Below are 19,489 nucleotides of genomic sequence, written 5' to 3'. Positions count from 1 at the left end.
GATTTTTAAAACGGGGCCGCCAATTATCCAAAAATCACGCAAACCTGTTGGCACGTGACAATCGTGGCGGAAGTGCGCCGAGCGTGGTGAAAACTATGCCAAGCGTGGCAAAAATTGCACCAGGCGTGTCGGAAACTGTGCCAGCTTGGCGGGACTGTGCAGCACACGCGGCGTTCTGAGATGTACATCAGAAGGCGGAAAGTGGGTGCCAGCTCGGATTTTTATACCCGGGCACCGGCATTTTTTTTATAGGCATGCTGGTTTTCATTGATATAGTGTTACTTTTATTGTTTATAGCGATGAAAAAGAAAATAACATATACTAGATTTTTTTTCTTAAAGCGACAGTGTTTGCAAGAGAAAGTGCGACATATGCTATTTTTGTAACTTTTAAGGAGAGCCAAAAAACGAAAAAAAAAAAAAATTATCGGCTGTGGTCGCTCTGAAGGATGAGGCTAATGGGTATAAAGGGAACATATTCGAAACAACTTTTTATGCTGTTCTCAATGGTATTAATTAAATTCAAATGTTCCGAGCGAATTCAAATTATTCCATTTTATGGCGTATGTCTCCTTTTTCCTTGACAAAAAAAGGAGATAAATATCAGGTCTTCGTATTACAACTCCATAAGAAATCCTTTTCTGTTATTCTGAATTGCAACCAGACGTCTCTTTTATCTTCGTAATGGTACAAGAGATGACAGTTCTGATTGCACCATTCGATTTCTCGTGCTTAGTTTATCCACGACACATACATAACTCATTTTTGATCAAAATGGCATATGTCACACTTTTAATTATCACAGTCGAATTGCATTCTGAATACAACGTGTAAAATTTATGAATAGACAAATATAGCATTTAATATAAATATGTTTCAATACTAACAAAATCAACAAGATGATTTCTATAGTACAATATTTCAGGGGAAGCTTTCTTCTGAAAATTACCACTACAGAAGAAAATATACAACAGGCTAAATTTAACTCATGGAGTTTGAATTGTTTGATCAGTCATTAAAATGAGAAAGGGCCACCTACAAATTCCTTCCACAACGCCCTATTTTTGAAAAATACACCCCCCCCCTAAATGTTTGATAACTGACACCACTGGAAAGGGAATTTGGCAACTGGCTTAAAAACGTGATACTTGTGCATTATAACTAAACCAGCGCTATAGATAGTACAAGGAAACCAGACACGAAACCCGTCAAACGGCTATTTGCAATAGATAAATGGATTGGAAAGCGTGGTTTCTCATTGAGCTTACAATATCTAAACGATTGTTTTTGGGGTTTTGGGGGGGGGGAGGAGGTACCTAGGTTAGATTAGGTTATGTATTTAATGTATGCTATACTTTACCCCCACCCCCCTAATGTGCAAATATATAGCCCAAATTTGTTTCTAAACTATTATATTTCCATCCTATTTTATTTTTATTTCATTAGCATTAACCAAACTTGGCTTCTTTCGTGCATAGCCCTGGCTTAGTTATAATGCACAAGTACGAAAAAGGTTTACTTTAAATAATGCATCGCTAATTCAAGTTTTCATTGTATAAACAAGCGGACATAACTAGCAAAAGCTTTTTATTAATTCAGCAAAGTAAATTTTCCACAATAGAACAGATTACGCAAGAGAATTATTTCCAGAGAGGGCGATGCCCATAAAATCAAAGTGTCACGCCTCTTTAAAAAGTAGAACGCCTCCGATAAGAATAAACGCTTTAATAAGACAAGAGGAAACTATTGCTGATCAGTATAGTCTAAAAAATGCAGAAACGCTGGGCTCTTTACATAATAGTCCCTGTTATTTTGGGTTCTTGCAGTGGCTTCCCGCAATTGGATATTAAACCCAAAGGTAAACAATACACCTTTATCTAATTACGAACCACTCAGACAATCAGTGTTAACTTTGAAAAAAAAAACACATTTCTAATAAAATTTTGGGTAAGATTTTCGATTCAGATTATTAAGAAAGTTAAGAAATTGACTGGCCTTTAGAAATATAATGTAATCCTGAATAAAAATGCAGCATCTATTTCCGTCACATATTTACTTTACCCCATACCCCCACTCCTAATGTGTGGTAAAGCTTTCTAATTTAGTTAATTATTAATTGAGTAAAAATATATTAAGACGCAAAAACAAAGTTTCAAAATACCACTTTTTAAGATAAAGATACAAATCAATTCAATTCAATTCAAACTTTTTATTTCCTCCGAATACGAAGAGTAAAACAGAAAGAAATAAAAATAATAACCGCTAATCAACAGGCCATAAAATTATTTTAAATTATATAACAACAAATACGCAAAGGCCTTCAATCAAAATTACCACACAAATTAACACTTCATTCAATAGATAATAAATTAACACTTCACAAATTAATACTTCATTCAAAAATTAAATAAAATAAAATAAATTAAGCTTCGTGCGCAGCTCTATATAAATTATGAGAAAAAACATTTAATTTGGATAAAAAATTCTTTTGCTTTTTCTCCAAAACATCAACAGGGTTTTTTATTTTATATGCATTCATTAAAAAAGTACGTATTTGATTCAGATTTAGAAAAGCGGCAAAGGAACTTAGCAAAATTAAAAAATGTGGTTTTTACATGCGCAATATTACTAATTCTAAAAATCATGGAATGTGTGGGCTTGGAGGGAACTTGCTCAATAACCAATTTCCTGGCTAAATGTGTCAATTCACTGCAAGGAGGTGGTTAGTTTTTCATATGTATTCCCCGATTTCTGAGACTGAAGGCAGACTTTTTGACTTGCCAGGTAAACCTCTGTCCGTCTATTTTCTCATTAGAAATACCTTGGGACTTTGTCTGATTATTGTACGTGTCTGTATCTTATTATATATTATTGTAGTTTTTGAGACTTGTGGTCTACTTGGGGCAGCCAGTCCCAGTAGCATATCTATATCTGTAATTAATATGTGTAAATTGAATAAAAGTATTGTGTTTTAGACATCCTCTCTACAATCTACTTTTAGTCCCTCGAACATACCCAGTTGGTACGCCTCATTAGTTCAGTCATAGCCTAAGGCACGCTACCAAAGTTTAATTACCTTAGGGCCATAGTTTAGCTCCCCTATAAAGGGAGAATAAAGGCATCTACGACAAAAACACCCAAATACCATAATAATAACACATCACAACAAATGTTCAATTATATACTATGAATTATATATATATATATATATATATATATATATATATATATATATATATATATATATATATATATATATATATATATATATATATATATATATATATATATATATATATATAATAACATTCCATCCGTCACTCTCTTCTTCAAATTGATTTAACAGTTTACTGAAACGATATGTTTTTTGCGTATATACAATCGGGGGTAAATATTTGACCTTTAGGGGATGGGTTGGGGTTAAGTAAATTTGCAACGGAAATAAATATTACATTTGGATTTAGGATGAAATCCTGATTCGTGGGTTTGTATTATCTCTCATAAATGGCCGGTTCATAATGTCAAGCAATTCCAATTTGAAAAAAATAAGAAAATTTTCGATTTATCCGAGAGCTGTGTCTAAGCATGGGAACAAATGGTATACAGTTTTTCTGGAAGCGACTCTGGAAATCCAATATACAGAAAATTTCTGAATACAATTAAGTAAGAAATTTGGGTACTTGTATGATGTACCCCCAACCTAACATTCTTCATCTAAGTAGAACCTGTTTCTCTGAGGCTCAATCCTAATGAAATATACCTAAGTAGGATAAAACTAAATTTGAGAAACAAATTTGGGCTATATATTTGCAAAATAGGGGGGGGGTGAGGGGGCTAAGCATAGCGGGTCTGCATGACTAATGTGTTGGGTACAATTATTCTGCATATCATGTAGTAAGAATTGTTTTCTAACTTCACAATTTCCAAATACTTTACCCCCCCCCCCCTTAATGTGCAAATATACAGCCCAAATTTTGTATTTTCCATCTATTCTGTCATTTCTCTTTGTCTTGTCCCACTCTAAGTTGAAAGAAACAACGAAAAAAAACCGGTTCTACAATGCGCCAATGAATGGACAGCTTGAGTGGTCGTGTTATATCATACTAGTAGTATATATTTTATATTTTTATATATTCATATATTTTTTTAATATAATATATATTTTTATATACCTTTTATTCATTTATTTTTCTTTTCATACAAGTACCTTTTTATAAGTAATTTTTTCATTATAGCATTTAATTAAGTAAAGGGATAAAGTGCACTGTTATCAAGCTTCTTTTAAGTTGAGCTAAAAGCAGGAACGGCCAAACCGCGATCCCCTTTGGAAATTTTTGCGGCCCATGATATTCATCATAATTTTATAGAGTATAATGCCAAAAGCGGTTAAAAAGAATGTGTTAAAGAGTACACTACTTCTACATCCACATATCTAAAAATTAGCTATTAAAATTACGAGAAAGAATTAACTTTGATTTGGAATAAATTTTTGAGGCCATTAACACACTTGGAAACATCAGCATTAAAAATTGACTTTTATGACACTTACATCACAAAAGAAAAATTTTCCAGTTTGAAATATCAGGCACAGAAAGTGGATGGCACTTTTTGTTCAAATTACACCTACGAATCTTTTTTTCTAAATTAATTTGATCAAACACAACGCACTTAAACACAAATGTCGCTAACCTGCAACACCAATTACGATGTGCAAATACCCAAATTAACATCGATTTGAAAAAAAAACTAAGTGAAAGAGTCAAAACAAATACCACATTATTAAAATGAATATTTTTAATTATTTTGTTTCTGTAAATTCAGTTAGATTTACATGTTTTGAATATACACATTTTTGTTACTCGTGCTTTGGGTTATATATTTCTTTACAATGTGCATTTGGTACCACTGTTATTATATCATTGATATTAGTAGAGACAAGAGGTCGTTCCTTATTATAATTACAATAGATAATTTTCTTATAGAAATAGGTTTTATCAAACAATTCGTGTTTAGTTATCGTATCAAGTAACAAAAACCTAACAAAAAATAAAACTACTTTTAAAATTTTCAGGTATTTTCTCAGTTTAAATTACAAGATAAAAATTAGTGTACCGATACCTTTAATATTTTAGTTGTTTTTAATATTATCGGGTCGGAAATAAAGCTAAAATAAAATAAAAATTGTTTTTTTCAACTTTTAAGTTTAAATGTAAGAATAATAGTAATCACGATAATAATAACTAATTACGATCCAATTATTTACTCTAAATAATGTCTAAAGTGGGTTTAAATCTAATACGGGGGAATATTATTATACAAACGACCTACGGAGGCGCAATGTATCTCCAAAATGGCTCTCAAAATCAATTGGGTTGCTACCTTTGGCCTAGAGCCTGCTTCTCTTATATTGTAGGCAGTGGCAAGGTGGTCCCAGCACCTGCACGAGATTCCAAGCCAAATCTGAATTTTTGCTGAAAGCCAGAACCCATTTAACAGAGAAACACCGTGTTAACGAAAAGTTGATGTTCTTAGCTAACAAGTAAGTTGTGAATTAGCAAAAGGACTAGGGTGTTGACGAGCAACAATTTTACATAGCAATTGAGGCCTTATCATGGACCCAAACTGCCTTAGTGCAGACCCAGTCATATCTCTTTGAAATCACCGCAATTAGTTAGTACCCTAATTTTGCAGGAATGATATCAAGTTCTCTTCCCATGTTTTATTTGTGCCTGACATCATATCTTCCAATCTTCCCCAAGGTCCTAATCCTACATGTTCTATACTTTTGGGGGTATGTTTATCTAAAGTTAGCACCGAAACGATTTAATTGTTTGTTTTCACTAGTTGTGGATCATCAAACTTCAAGCGACAGCAGAGGATCATCAAAAACAACTACTCTAGAAGATGCTAGTTACTGGAATCAAATTGGCCAAAACACCCTCTCAAAACACAAATCCCAACGCCCGATAGAAAAACAAGCCAAAAATGTCATTCTTTTCATCGGTGATGGAATGTCTAGCCCAACTATAACAGCAGCCAGAATTTATAAAGGACAGCAGTTTCTCGGAACTTATGGAGAAGACACGGTACTTGAATTTGAGAATTTTCCAAACATCGGAATATCCAAAACATACTGTATTGACTATCAAGTGGGCGATTCAGCCTGTACAGGAACAGCGTACCTAACAGGAGTCAAGGCCAACCTTGATACAATTGGTGTCGACATAAATGTCAAATACAATAACTGCAGTGCTCAAAACATGCCAGAGTACCACGTAAATTCAATAATGAAGTGGGCACAAGACGCGGGAAAGTCAACAGGGATAGTTACAAACACCAGAGTGACTCACGCAACTCCTGCAAGCTCATATGCTCACACAGCCAACAGAAATTGGGAATCGGACGCTGATCTTACATATTACGGTCAACAAAATTCAACTATTTGTGATGACATAGCGGAACAACTGGTATACAAAGAACCAGGAAAAAATTTCAAGGTAATTTATGCTAGTATCTTTCAATCTACAAATTTTATAAGCATGTCTTCAACATCGGAATGTTACTATAAAGTAGAGAAAAAAGAGTAGACCAGCACTCCAGAACTAAGTGACTTTCTAAAACAAGGAACGAGTTATTCTAATAAACTATAAATGTATTGCTATCAAAACGCAAACATTATTTGGAAAGAAAAAGTTAAAAAAATAATAATAAAGGAAAATTAGTCACACTAAGTAAAGATTTGGAATGTTAAACTTAAAAGATAATAAAAAAAAGTCCAGAGAAAAATTCAGGAAATAAAAATGCACAGCTAAAGCTTTGTCTGGCATACTGATTGCACCTACACTAAAAGAAGCAGATCAGATGAATGTGCTAATTATTGACATATAGAATTAGGAGAGTTCTAATGCTGAGTAAAATGTCATAATTTCTTGAGAAAGAATACATATCGACACTGTTGATCTGCAGCCTTTAAAAACCTATATTCACTATTTCTTGCATAGGCATAAACCTTGGGGGTTCAGCAGGGCCGTATTCAGGGGTGGTCACCCGGTTTTAACCCCCCCCCCCGAAATGTTTGTCTGACTCGTAAAAATGTAACAAAAATGGATATAAATATCCATAAATATCCCCCCCCCCCCGAATTTTTTTTTAGTAAAACCCCCTCCGAAAAAATTCCTGGGTACGGCCTTGGGGTTCAGGGCAGTCCTTGATACTCATCTCGGTGGGGGGGGGGGGCTGATGCTCGAAAAAATTATATACAGCTCATAAACATTCACTTCTAGCATACTAGAACCAGTTGCCCAGTCTCGGTCCCTTCATAAAAATAAAAACTCGAGCTCATGACTTTCTAATTAGATTTATTTTCCTTCCTTTTCCAGGAAAATACAATAGAACTTGAACTTGTCCAGCGTAATACATCACAGTCGAAAAGGGCAAGTCCAAAAATCATATCACGACCACAGGTTCTAACACAGACAGTGAGAGGAGCCACTAATTATAATGTAAAGCTAAGCTAAAAGGCTCCAACTTAACGACATAGGCCACATTCAGCAACTAATAAGCTAGTCGTACGACTAATATAAGCTTAAATTTACGCGTCTTCCGTGTACTTTTTTTTAGACCCCTTCGTATACAGAGGGTGGTCATCCAAAACGTCCGGATAAACTTTTTGAGAGAGCCATTTTACTCAGAATGATCAAAAAGTCCAAAATATGTGCCTCAAAGGGTAACAAAACCCGAACAGCTCAAAGGGAAAGGATCCTAAATTCTCCAACTGGCCTAACCTTCACAGATACATTCTAGTATAAAAGTTTGGGATACCAAACCTTCTAAACCAAAATTATTGAAAGAATTTAAATCCATTTGAATAGAATAATTGAGTCCGTGACCCCTCCGAGCAACCTCTTTCCAAACCCCCTAACTTTTTAGCAGAAAGATAGGCATGTAGCATCTTGTTTAATTCGAGTCATAAATTCTTAATCTCTGTGCAATAATGATTTAATTTTGAGCTGCAGAGTGACTCGGTGCGGAAACAAACTCAGCCTAAGCTGCGTATTGATACAGTTTAAAACTAACGAAGTTTCAAATTGGTGAGAAAACAAGCTAAGTCCTGATTCAGTCCTAAAACAAGCTAAGTTCAAGCTGCGGTATGACTCGAAATAAATACGAGCTAAGTTCTGAATCGGTGCAAAAAGGAACATACACCGAGCAAAGTCTTTACTCGTGTAAGTTCCGACTCAGGGAAAAAAAGCCTGACACCAGGAAAATAAAGTCAAATTTGGAACAAATAGAAATTAAAATAAATAATGAAATCAAACAGCAAAACGAACAGAAATTAGCTCATATGAAGATGGGGTTACTACCATTTCAAACTTCTTAAACGCTCGAGTGTCATTTTCACTTCATTGTTAAAACAACTATTTACTTTTCTGCTTATAGTTTATTGGGTATAACAGAGAATGTATTTTCTTGGTTTAGGTGTTATTCGAGTGATTTCTTTTGATTTACTTTTCCACTCACCCTTGGAAGTGAGTTACGACGTCCTTCAGGGATGAGTTCTAGGGTTAGTGCTATATTTAGTTTATGGATATGATCTTTTTATGCGGTAAAAGAAATAGAAAGAAAGAAAAGAAAGATTTTTAACCTATTCCAAATATCTATCTGTTTTAGATAACAGCTAAATCGTTTGTGCTATATGTTACTGTTTAAAAAGCTCTGATGCAGGCTATTTGACTACTCATGAGTTTTCAAATAATCTACTCGTTTTCGTAAAGCTTTTTCTGAAAAAAAAAAAAAAAAAAAAAAAAAAAAAAAAAAAAAAAAAAAAACTAAGTGAAGTGAAAAATAATTGATATGAAGTACAAGGAAACAACATAAAGGCAATAGGAATTAGAGGATTTATATAAAATATTAGTTTTTTTCCGGGAGGAGGAGGGGTAGCCTGTTCCGAATATCTTTCTGTAATTAGATAACAGCTACAGTCATGTGTGTTTTATATTATCGTTTTAAAAGCTTTTATGGAGGATATTTGACTACTCATTGATTTTTTAAATTTCCAGTTTAATAATCAATTTGGTTTCAAAAAGCTTGTCCTGAAAAAGTAGCAATAAACCTGAATCATCCTGCATCAGAGCTTTTTAAACAGTAACATATTAATTTACTTAAACAGTAAATTTCCAGTTTATTAATCAATTTGGTTTCAAAAAGCTTGTTCTGAAAAAGTAGCAATAAACCTGAATCATCCTGCATCAGAGCTTTTTAAACAGTAACATATTAATTTACTTAAACAGTAAATTTCCAGTTTAATAATCAATTTGGTTTCAAAAAGATTGTCCTGAAAAAGTAGCAATAAACCTGAATCATCCTGCATCAGAGCTTCTTAAACAGTAACATATTAATTTACTTAAACAGTAAATTTCCAGTTTAGTAATCAATTTGGTTTCAAAAAGCTTGTCCTGAAAAAGTAGCAATAAACCTGAATCATCCTGCATCAGAGCTTCTTAAACAGTAACATATTAATTTACTTAAACAGTAAATTTCCAGTTTAGTAATCACTTTGGTTTCAAAAAGCTTGTCCTGAAAAAGTAGCAATAAACCTGAATCATCCTGCATCAGAGCTTTTTAAACAGTAACATATTAATTTACTTAAACAGTAAATTTCCAGTTTAGTAATCACTTTGGTTTCAAAAAGCTTGTCCTGAAAAAGTAGCAATAAACCTGAATCCTCCTGCATCAGAGCTTCTTAAACAGTAACATATTAATTTACTTAAACAGTAAATTTCCAGTTTAGTAATCACTTTGGTTTCAAAAAGCTTGTCCTGAAAAAGTAGCAATAAACCTGAATCATCCTGCATCAGAGCTTCTTAAACAGTAACATATTAATTTACTTAAACAGTAAATTTCCAGTTTAATAATCAATTTGGTTTCAAAAAGCTTGTCCTGAAAAAGTAGCAATAAACCTGAATCATCCTGCATCAGAGCTTCTTAAACAGTAACATATTAATTTACTTAAACAGTAAATTTCCAGTTTAATAATCAATTTGGTTTCAAAAAGCTTGTCCTGAAAAAGTAGCAATAAACCTGAATCATCCTGCATCAGAGCTTCTTAAACAGTAACATATTAATTTACTTAAACAGTAAATTTCCAGTTTAATAATCAATTTGGTTTCAAAAAGCTTGTCCTGAAAAAGTAGAAATAAACCTGAATCATCCTGCATCAGAGCTTCTTAAACAGTAACATATTAATTTACTTAAACAGTAAATTTCCAGTTTAATAATCAATTTGGTTTCAAAAAGCTTGTTCTGAAAAAGTAGCAATAAACCTGAATCATCCTGCATCAGAGCTTTTTAAACAGTAACATATTAATTTACTTAAACAGTAAATTTCCAGTTTAATAATCAATTTGTTTTCAAAAAGCTTGTCCTGAAAAAGTAGCAATAAACCTGAATCATCCTGCATCAGAGCTTATTAAACAGTAACATATTAATTTACATAAACATTAAATTTCCAGTTTAATAATCAATTTGGTTTCAAATAGCTTGTCCTGAAAAAGTAGAAATAAACCTGAATCATCCTGCATCAGAGCTTCTTAAACAGTAACATATTAATTTACTTAAACAGTAAATTTCCAGTTTAATAATCAATTTGGTTTCAAAAAGCTTGTCCTGAAAAAGTAGCAATAAACCTGAATCATTCTGCATCAGAGCTTCTTAAACAGTAACATATTAATTTACTTAAACAGTAAATTTCCAGTTTAATAATCAATTTGGTTTCAAAAAGCTTGTCCTGAAAAAGTAGCAATAAACCTGAATCATCCTGCATCAGAGCTTCTTAAACAGTAACATATTAATTTACTTAAACAGTAAATTTCCAGTTTAATAATCAATTTGGTTTCAAAAAGCTTGTGCTGAAAAAGTAGCAATAAACCTGAATCATCCTGCATCAGAGCTTATTAAAAAGTAACATATTAATTTACTTAAACAGTAAATTTCCAGTTTAATAATCAATTTGGTTTCAAAAAGCTTGTCCTGAAAAAGTAGCAATAAACCTGAATCATCCTGCATCAGAGATTCTTAAACAGTAACATATTAATTTACTTAAACAGTAAATTTCCAGTTTAATAATCAATTTGGTTTCAAAAAGCTTGTCCTGAAAAAGTAGCAATAAACCTGAATCATCCTGCATCAGAGCTTCTTAAACAGTAACATATTAATTTACTTAAACAGTAAATTTCCAGTTTAATAATCAATTTGGTTTCAAAAAGCTTGTCCTGAAAAAGTAGCAATAAACATGAATCATCCTGTATCAGAGCTTTTTAAACAGTAACATATTAATTTACTTAAACAGTAAATTTCCAGTTTAGTAATCAATTTGGTTTCAAAAAGCTTGTCCTGAAAAAGTAGCAATAAACCTGAATCATCCTGCATCAGAGCTTCTTAAACAGAAACATATTAATTTACTTAAACAGTAAATTTCCAGTTTAATAATCAATTTGGTTTCAAAAAGCTTGTCCTGAAAAAGTAGCAATAAACCTGAATCATCCTGCATCAGAGCTTCTTAAACAGTAACATATTAATTTACTTAAACAGAAAATTTCCAGTTTAATAATCAATTTGGTTTCAAAAAGCTTGTCCTGAAAAAGTAGCAATAAACCTGAATCATCCTGCATCAGAGCTTCTTAAACAGTAACATATTAATTTACTTAAACAGTAAATTTCCAGTTTAATAATCAATTTGGTTTCAAAAAGCTTGTCCTGAAAAAGTAGCACTAAACCTGAATCATCCTGCATCAGAGCTTCTTAAACAGTAACATATTAATTTACATAAACAGTAAATTTCCAGTTTATTAATCAATTTGGTTTCAAAAAGCTTGTCCTGAAAAAGTAGCAATAAACCTGAATCATCCTGCATCAGAGCTTCTTAAACAGTAACATATTAATTTACATAAACAGTAAATTTCCAGTTTAATAATCAATTTGGTTTCAAAAAGCTTGTCCTGAAAAAGTAGCAATAAACCTGAATCATCCTGCATCAGAGCTTCTTAAACAGTAACATATTAATTTACTTAAACAGTAAATTTCCAGTTTAATAATCAATTTGGTTTCAAAAAGCTTGTTCTGAAAAAGTAGCAATAAACCTGAATCATCCTGCATCAGAGCTTCTTAAACAGTAACATATTAATTTACTTAAACAGTAAATTTCCAGTTTAATAATCAATTTGGTTTCAAAAAGCTTGTCCTGAAAAAGTAGCAATAAACCTGAATCATCCTGCATCAGAGCTTCTTAAACAGTAACATATTAATTTACTTAAACAGTAAATTTCCAGTTTATTAATCAATTTGGTTTCAAAAAGCTTGTCCTGAAAAAGTAGCAATAAACCTGAATCATCCTGCATCAGAGCTTCTTAAACAGTAACATATTAATTTACTTAAACAGAAAATTTCCAGTTTAATAATCAATTTGGTTTCAAAAAGCTTGTCCTGAAAAAGTAGCAATAAACCTGAATCATCCTGCATCAGAGCTTCTTAAACAGTAACATATTAATTTACTTAAACAGTAAATTTCCAGTTTAATAATCAATTTGGTTTCAAAAAGCTTGTCCTGAAAAAGTAGCAATAAACCTGAATCATCCTGCATCAGAGCTTCTTAAACAGTAACATATTAATTTACATAAACAGTAAATTTCCAGTTTAATAATCAATTTGGTTTCAAAAAGCTTGTCCTGAAAAAGTAGCAATAAACCTGAATCATCCTGCATCAGAGCTTCTTAAACAGTAACATATTAATTTACTTAAACAGTAAATTTCCAGTTTAATAATCAATTTGGTTTCAAAAAGCTTGTCCTGAAAAAGTAGCAATAAACCTGAATCATCCTGCATCAGAGCTTCTTAAACAGTAACATATTAATTTACTTAAACAGTAAATTTCCAGTTTAATAATCAATTTGGTTTCAAAAAGCTTGTCCTGAAAAAGTAGCAATAAACCTGAATCATCCTGCATCAGAGCTTCTTAAACAGTAACATATTAATTTACTTAAACAGTAAATTTCCAGTTTAATAATCAATTTGGTTTCAAAAAGCTTGTCCTGAAAAAGTAGCAATAAACCTGAATCATCCTGCATCAGAGCTTCTTAAACAGTAACATATTAATTTACTTAAACAGTAAATTTCCAGTTTAATAATCAATTTGGTTTCAAAAAGCTTGTCCTGAAAAAGTAGCAATAAACCTGAATCATCCTGCATCAGAGCTTCTTAAACAGTAACATATTAATTTACTTAAACAGTAAATTTCCAGTTTAATAATCAATTTGGTTTCAAAAAGCTTGTCCTGAAAAAGTAGCAATAAACCTGAATCATCCTTCATCAGAGCTTAATAAACAGTAACATATTAATTTACATAAACAGTAAATTTCCAGTTTAATAATCAATTTGGTTTCAAAAAGCTTGTCCTGAAAAAGTAGCAATAAACCTGAATCATCCTGCATCAGAGCTTCTTAAACAGTAACATATTAATTTACTTAAACAGTAAATTTCCAGTTTAATAATCAATTTGGTTTCAAAAAGCTTGTCCTGAAAAAGTAGCAATAAACCTGAATCATCCTGCATCAGAGCTTCTTAAACAGTAACATATTAATATACTTAAACAGAAAATTTCCAGTTTAATAATCAATTTGGTTTCAAAAAGCTTGTCCTGAAAAAGTAGCAATAAACCTGAATCATCCTGCATCAGAGCTTCTTAAACAGTAACATATTAATTTACTTAAACAGTAAATTTCCAGTTTAATAATCAATTTGGTTTCAAAAAGCTTGTCCTGAAAAAGTAGCAATAAACCTGAATCATCCTGCATCAGAGCTTCTTAAACAGTAACATATTAATTTACTTAAACAGTAAATTTCCAGTTTAATAATCAATTTGGTTTCAAAAAGCTTGTCCTGAAAAAGTAGCAATAAACCTGAATCATCCTGCATCAGAGCTTCTTAAACAGTAACATATTAATTTACTTAAACAGTAAATTTCCAGTTTAATAATCAATTTGGTTTCAAAAAGCTTGTCCTGAAAAAGTAGAAATAAACCTGAATCATCCTGCATCAGAGCTTCTTAAACAGTAACATATTAATTTACTTAAACAGTAAATTTCCAGTTTAATAATCAATTTGGTTTCAAAAAGCTTGTCCTGAAAAAGTAGCAATAAACCTGAATCATTCTGCATCAGAGCTTCTTAAACAGTAACATATTAATTTACTTAAACAGTAAATTTCCAGTTTAATAATCAATTTGGTTTCAAAAAGCTTGTCCTGAAAAAGTAGCAATAAACCTGAATCATCCTGCATCAGAGCTTCTTAAACAGTAACATACTAATTTACTTAAACAGTAAATTTCCAGTTTAATAATCAATTTGGTTTCAAAAAGCTTGTCCTGAAAAAGTAGCAATAAACCTGAATCATCCTGCATCAGAGCTTTTTAAAAAGTAACATATTAATTTACTTAAACAGTAAATTTCCAGTTTAGTAATCAATTTGGTTTCAAAAAGCTTGTCCTGAAAAAGTAGCAATAAACCTGAATCATCCTGCATCAGAGCTTCTTAAACAGTAACATATTAATTTACTTAAACAGTAAATTTACAGTTTAATAATGAATTTGGTTTCAAAAAGCTTGTCCTGAAAAAGTAGCAATAAACCTGAATCATCCTGCATCAGAGCTTCTTAAACAGTAACATATTAATTTACTTAAACAGTAAATTTCCAGTTTAATAATCAATTTGGTTTCAAAAAGCTTGTCCTGGAAAAGTAGCAATAAACCTGAATCATCCTGCATCAGAGCTTCTTAAACAGTAACATATTAATTTACTTAAACAGTAAATTTCCAGTTTAATAATCAATTTGGTTTCAAAAAGCTTGTTCTGAAAAAGTAGCAATAAACCTGAATCATCCTGCATCAGAGCTTTTTAAACAGTTACATATTAATTTACTTAAACAGTAAATTTCCAGTTTAATAATCAATTTGGTTTCAAAAAGCTTGTCCTGAAAAAGTAGCAATAAACCTGAATCATCCTGCATAAGAGCTTCTTAAACAGTAACATATTAATTTACTTAAACAGTAAATTTCCAGTTTAATAATTAATTTGGTTTCAAAACGCTTGTCCTGAAAAAGTAGCAATAAACCTGAATCATCCTGCATCAGAGCTTCTTAAACAGTAACATATTAATTTAATTAAACAGTAAATTTCCAGTTTAATAATCAATTTGGTTTCAAAAAGCTTGTCCTGAAAAAGTAGCAATAAACCTGAATCATCCTGCATCAGAGCTTCTTAAACAGTAACATATTAATTTAATTAAACAGTAAATTTCCAGTTTAATAATTAATTTTGTTTCAAAACGCTTGTCCTGAAAAAGTAGCACTAAACCTGAATCATCCTGCATCAGAGCTTCTTAAACAGTAACATATTAATTTACTTAAACAGTAAATATCCAGTTTAGTAATCAATTTGGTTTCAAAAAGCTTGTCCTGAAAAAGTAGCAATAAACCTGAATCATCCTGCATCAGAGCTTCTTAAAAAGTAACATATTAATTTACTTAAACATTAAATTTCCAGTTTAATAATCAATTTGGTTTCAAAAAGCTTGTCCTGAAAAAGTAGCAATAAACCTGAATCATCCTGCATCAGAGCTTCTTAAACAGTAACATATTAATTTACTTAAACAGTAAATTTCCAGTTTAATAATAAATTTGGTTTCAAAACGCTTGTCCTGAAAAAGTAGCAATAAACCTGAATCATCCTGCATCAGAGCTTCTTAAACAGTAACATATTAATTTACTTAAACAGTAAATTTCCAGTTTAATAATCAATTTGGTTTCAAAAAGCTTGTCCTGAAAAAGTAGCAATAAACCTGAATCATCCTGCATCAGAGCTTCTTAAACAGTAACATATTAATTTACTTAAACAGTAAATTTCCAGTTTAATAATCAATTTGGTTTCAAAAAGCTTGTCCTGAAAAAGTAGCAATAAACCTGAATCATCCTGCATCAGAGCTTCTTAAACAGTAACATATTAATTTACTTAAACAGTAAATTTCCAGTTTAATAATTAATTTGGTTTCAAAACGCTTGTCCTGAAAAAGTAGCAATAAACCTGAATCATCCTGCATCAGAGCTTCTTAAACAGTAACATATTAATTTACTTAAACAGTAAATTTCCAGTTTAATAATTAATTTGGTTTCAAAACGCTTGTCCTGAAAAAGTAGCAATAAACCTGAATCATCCTGCATCAGAGCTTCTTAAACAGTAACATATTAATTTACTTAAACAGTAAATTTCCAGTTTAGTAATCAATTTGGTTTCAAAAAGCTTGTCCTGAAAAAGTAGCAATAAACCTGAATCATCCTGCATCAGAGCTTTTTAAACAGTAACATATTAATTTAATTAAACAGTAAATTTCCAGTTTAATAATCAATTTGGTTTCAAAAAGCTTGTCCTGAAAAAGTAGCAATAAACCTGAATCATCCTGCATCAGAGCTTCTTAAACAGTAACATATTAATTTACTTAAACAGTAAATTTCCAGTGTAATAATCAATTTGGTTTCAAAAAGCTTGTCCTGAAAAAGTAGCAATAAACCTGAATCATCCTGCATCAGAGCTTCTTAAACAGTAACATATTAATTTACTTAAACAGTAAATTTCCAGTTTAATAATCAATTTGGTTTCAAAAAGCTTGTCCTGAAAAAGTAGCAATAAATCTGAAAAATCCTGCATCAGAGCTTTTTAAACAGTAACATATAGCATAAACCTGAGCACCTGAAGGACAAGGAAATAATATAGAGGCAACCTTAAGCTTTCGTGTCTTAATTTTAAGTAGTAATTGTAGAAAAAAAATGTCAAGGGCCCTCTCGACCTTTGTCAACTTTTAAAAGTTTTACTACTTTCCAACCCCCCCCCCCATTTCTCTGCGTTCAATATACACTAGTCTTTTCTTCCTACAATACAGTGGCAACAACCCCTACATGACCATACCAGGTAGTAAATACAGTGCTGAGCTTAAGCCCTTCCTTATAGTATTTGAAAATTTAGAACCCACCTTGAATTTCCATTTCTAAAATCAAGGTAATAAGTCTAGAGGGAAAAAAAGGGCTTTGCAACCCTTTGTACACTTTTCAAATCCCTTTTCCTTCCGAAATCTCCCCTTGGGTTTGCTTTAATTTACTTTCCTTTTTCTTCCCACGAGGTAGCGGCCAGTTCACTACATGGCCAAAAAGGGAAAGCGTACAATAAAGGGCTTAAGCTTTTCTTCGCAAAATATATAAAGTTAAATAAAACACGATTTCCTTTTTTCCATAATTAATTCCAGAAATACCAATTCCAAAGCTGACAGCCCAAGGAACCCATCTGAACTAAACCCAAGGGGCAGAACTACGTTCTTATCGTTTTGTCTTCTTGCTTTTCTTTTTAAGCAGGATTAAAGCTGATTACATAATCAGAAAAAAAGCATTTTTTAGCAAAAAAAAAAAAAAAAAAAAAAAAAAAAAAAAACGACTTAAGGTGACTGAAAAAGACAAGAAAATAGAGGGTTGAACAAAAAGCGTTTCTAAGACGTGTGACAAAAAGAGAGAAGTAAAACAACATGAGTTTTCTAAGACAAGTGAAAAAGATAAGAAAGAGAGAATTAATCACTAATACTTCGCCTGTTCAAACAATCTTCGGATTGTCTGTTCAATCTACAAGAAATCTTCGGAGCGGATGAAATAAGAAAACAAAAAAGTGGAAACAAGAAAGAAAAGCTTAAAAAAAAGAAAAAAATGATTAAATCCAAAATAAAATCTGTTATTAAAAAAATTGTTTTTATGTTTTTATTTTAATTGTTAGTTATTTCAGTAATAAATATTCAGTTTGAATATAAATATTTAATGATTTTCTATTTTCGTATCTTGACTGGTTAATTTTGATTGACTTGAAGTTGCCAAAAATACCACTTATAATATCATGAAAGCTATTAGAAATTGATATATGCATATTTTTCTAGAAACAGAAGAATCGTAATTGTTGTAATACGTTCCAGTATAACTTTAAACAAGAAAAAAACAAAACACCGTAGCGACTGATTTAAAAAAAATTTGTTTCCATTGAGACTCTTCAGAGGGATGGGAATTTTAAAATATGTGATGCATTTTCTCTTTTCAAGGTTATCCTTGGAGGAGGACGATCAAAATTTCAAGCAAACACAACAGCTGATCCTGAAGAAGGTATGGGTAGTCGATTTGACGGAGTAGATTTGATACAAGAATGGGGGAAATCAAAAGAAAATATGGGCAATTCTCATAAATACGTGACTTCCAGGGACGAATTGATGGCTGTAGACATAGCAAATACAGACTATCTTTTAGGCCTATTTGAAAGAAGTCATCTAGGCTATCACCTTTTAAATGAAGGCCAAAACAATCCAACACTAGAGGAAATGACAACAACAGCAATTAATTTACTCAAAAAGGATGCTAGCGGATTCGTTCTTCTTGTTGAGAGTGGTCATATTGATATAGCCCATCATGAAGGAAAACCCCATTTAGCCCTGCATGAAACCATCGAATTAGAAAAAGCGGTCGCCGCAGCCCGAAAACTGACAGATACCGATGATACTCTTATAATTGTTACAGCTGACCATTCTCACACAATGACAATTAATGGATATCCATTAAGGGGTGACTCAATATTTGGAGTTGGATATATTTCTGACGTAGATCATATGCCATGGACCACCTTGTCCTATGCCAACGGACCTGGATATAGGAAAGGAAACCCAGACGGAAGCCGATACAACATAACTGATGACGACTTTCAAGCTATAGAGTATAAGCCCATAGCTACAGCCCCTACCAACTCAGAAACACATGGCGGGGATGATGTGGCCGTTTATGCAATTGGCCCTCAAGCGCATTTACTTCAAGGTGTTTATGAGCAAAATTATATAGCCCATTTAATAGGCTACGCTGCTTGCATGGGACCTGGTGATCACTTTTGCGAAAGTGAAAAGAATAGTGCAATTCCTTTAACTTCTTCTTTGCATACACTTCTTGCTGTTTTTATTATATATTTGATTAAACCTTGAGAAAACTCATTCGTATCAAGTTATGGGGAAAACAAAACTTATCTTAACTTGAAAACAAAACTTAACGTGAAGGCCCTATCACTGTTAAAGAATGGGACCTTTAATTTTTGTTTTCTCCAGAATTCTATATCGAAATGTTTTTTTAATACTATTAGCCCCTGACTACACTTATTCTTCATTGGCTGAAATTTCTTTCCGATATCTCTCTAACAGTAAACAAGATAAGCAGCTAACTCGAAAGTAGTTTCTTGTCTGATTTAATTCCAATATTTTAATCAGTTAGATGCTAAAAGGCAAATCCTACAAGAAAATTAATCTTCCTGCTATTTCAAATCAAAACATATGCTGTACAAAAGCAACTTCCATCGAGATTTATATGTAGAACATTGGTACCA

General features: G+C 32.0%; 2 protein-coding genes across 3 annotated transcripts in view; one reads left to right on the top strand and one right to left on the bottom strand.

The window, feature by feature from the left end:
- Positions 1-19,489, bottom strand: part of pcm (5'-3' exoribonuclease pacman) — a 221,926-nt gene that overhangs the window by 63,801 nt on the left and 138,636 nt on the right. The window lies entirely within an intron of this gene.
- On the top strand, positions 1,746-19,103 carry LOC148950886 (alkaline phosphatase-like). Its single transcript, XM_089090061.1, has 3 exons — positions 1,746-1,857; positions 5,844-6,496; positions 18,174-19,103. The coding sequence occupies exons 1-3, from the start codon at positions 1,770-1,772 to the stop codon at positions 19,092-19,094; spliced, it is 1,662 nt and encodes a 553-aa protein (XP_088946187.1). The 5' UTR covers positions 1,746-1,769; the 3' UTR covers positions 19,095-19,103.

Source organism: Artemia sp. Qi Xiang Cuo, chromosome 6 (genome assembly GCF_049724085.1).
Source record: "Artemia sp. Qi Xiang Cuo chromosome 6, ASM4972408v1, whole genome shotgun sequence".
In the NCBI taxonomy this organism is placed as follows: Eukaryota; Metazoa; Arthropoda; class Branchiopoda; order Anostraca; family Artemiidae; genus Artemia; species Artemia sp. Qi Xiang Cuo.
This window is presented reverse-complemented; position numbering and strand designations above follow the sequence as displayed.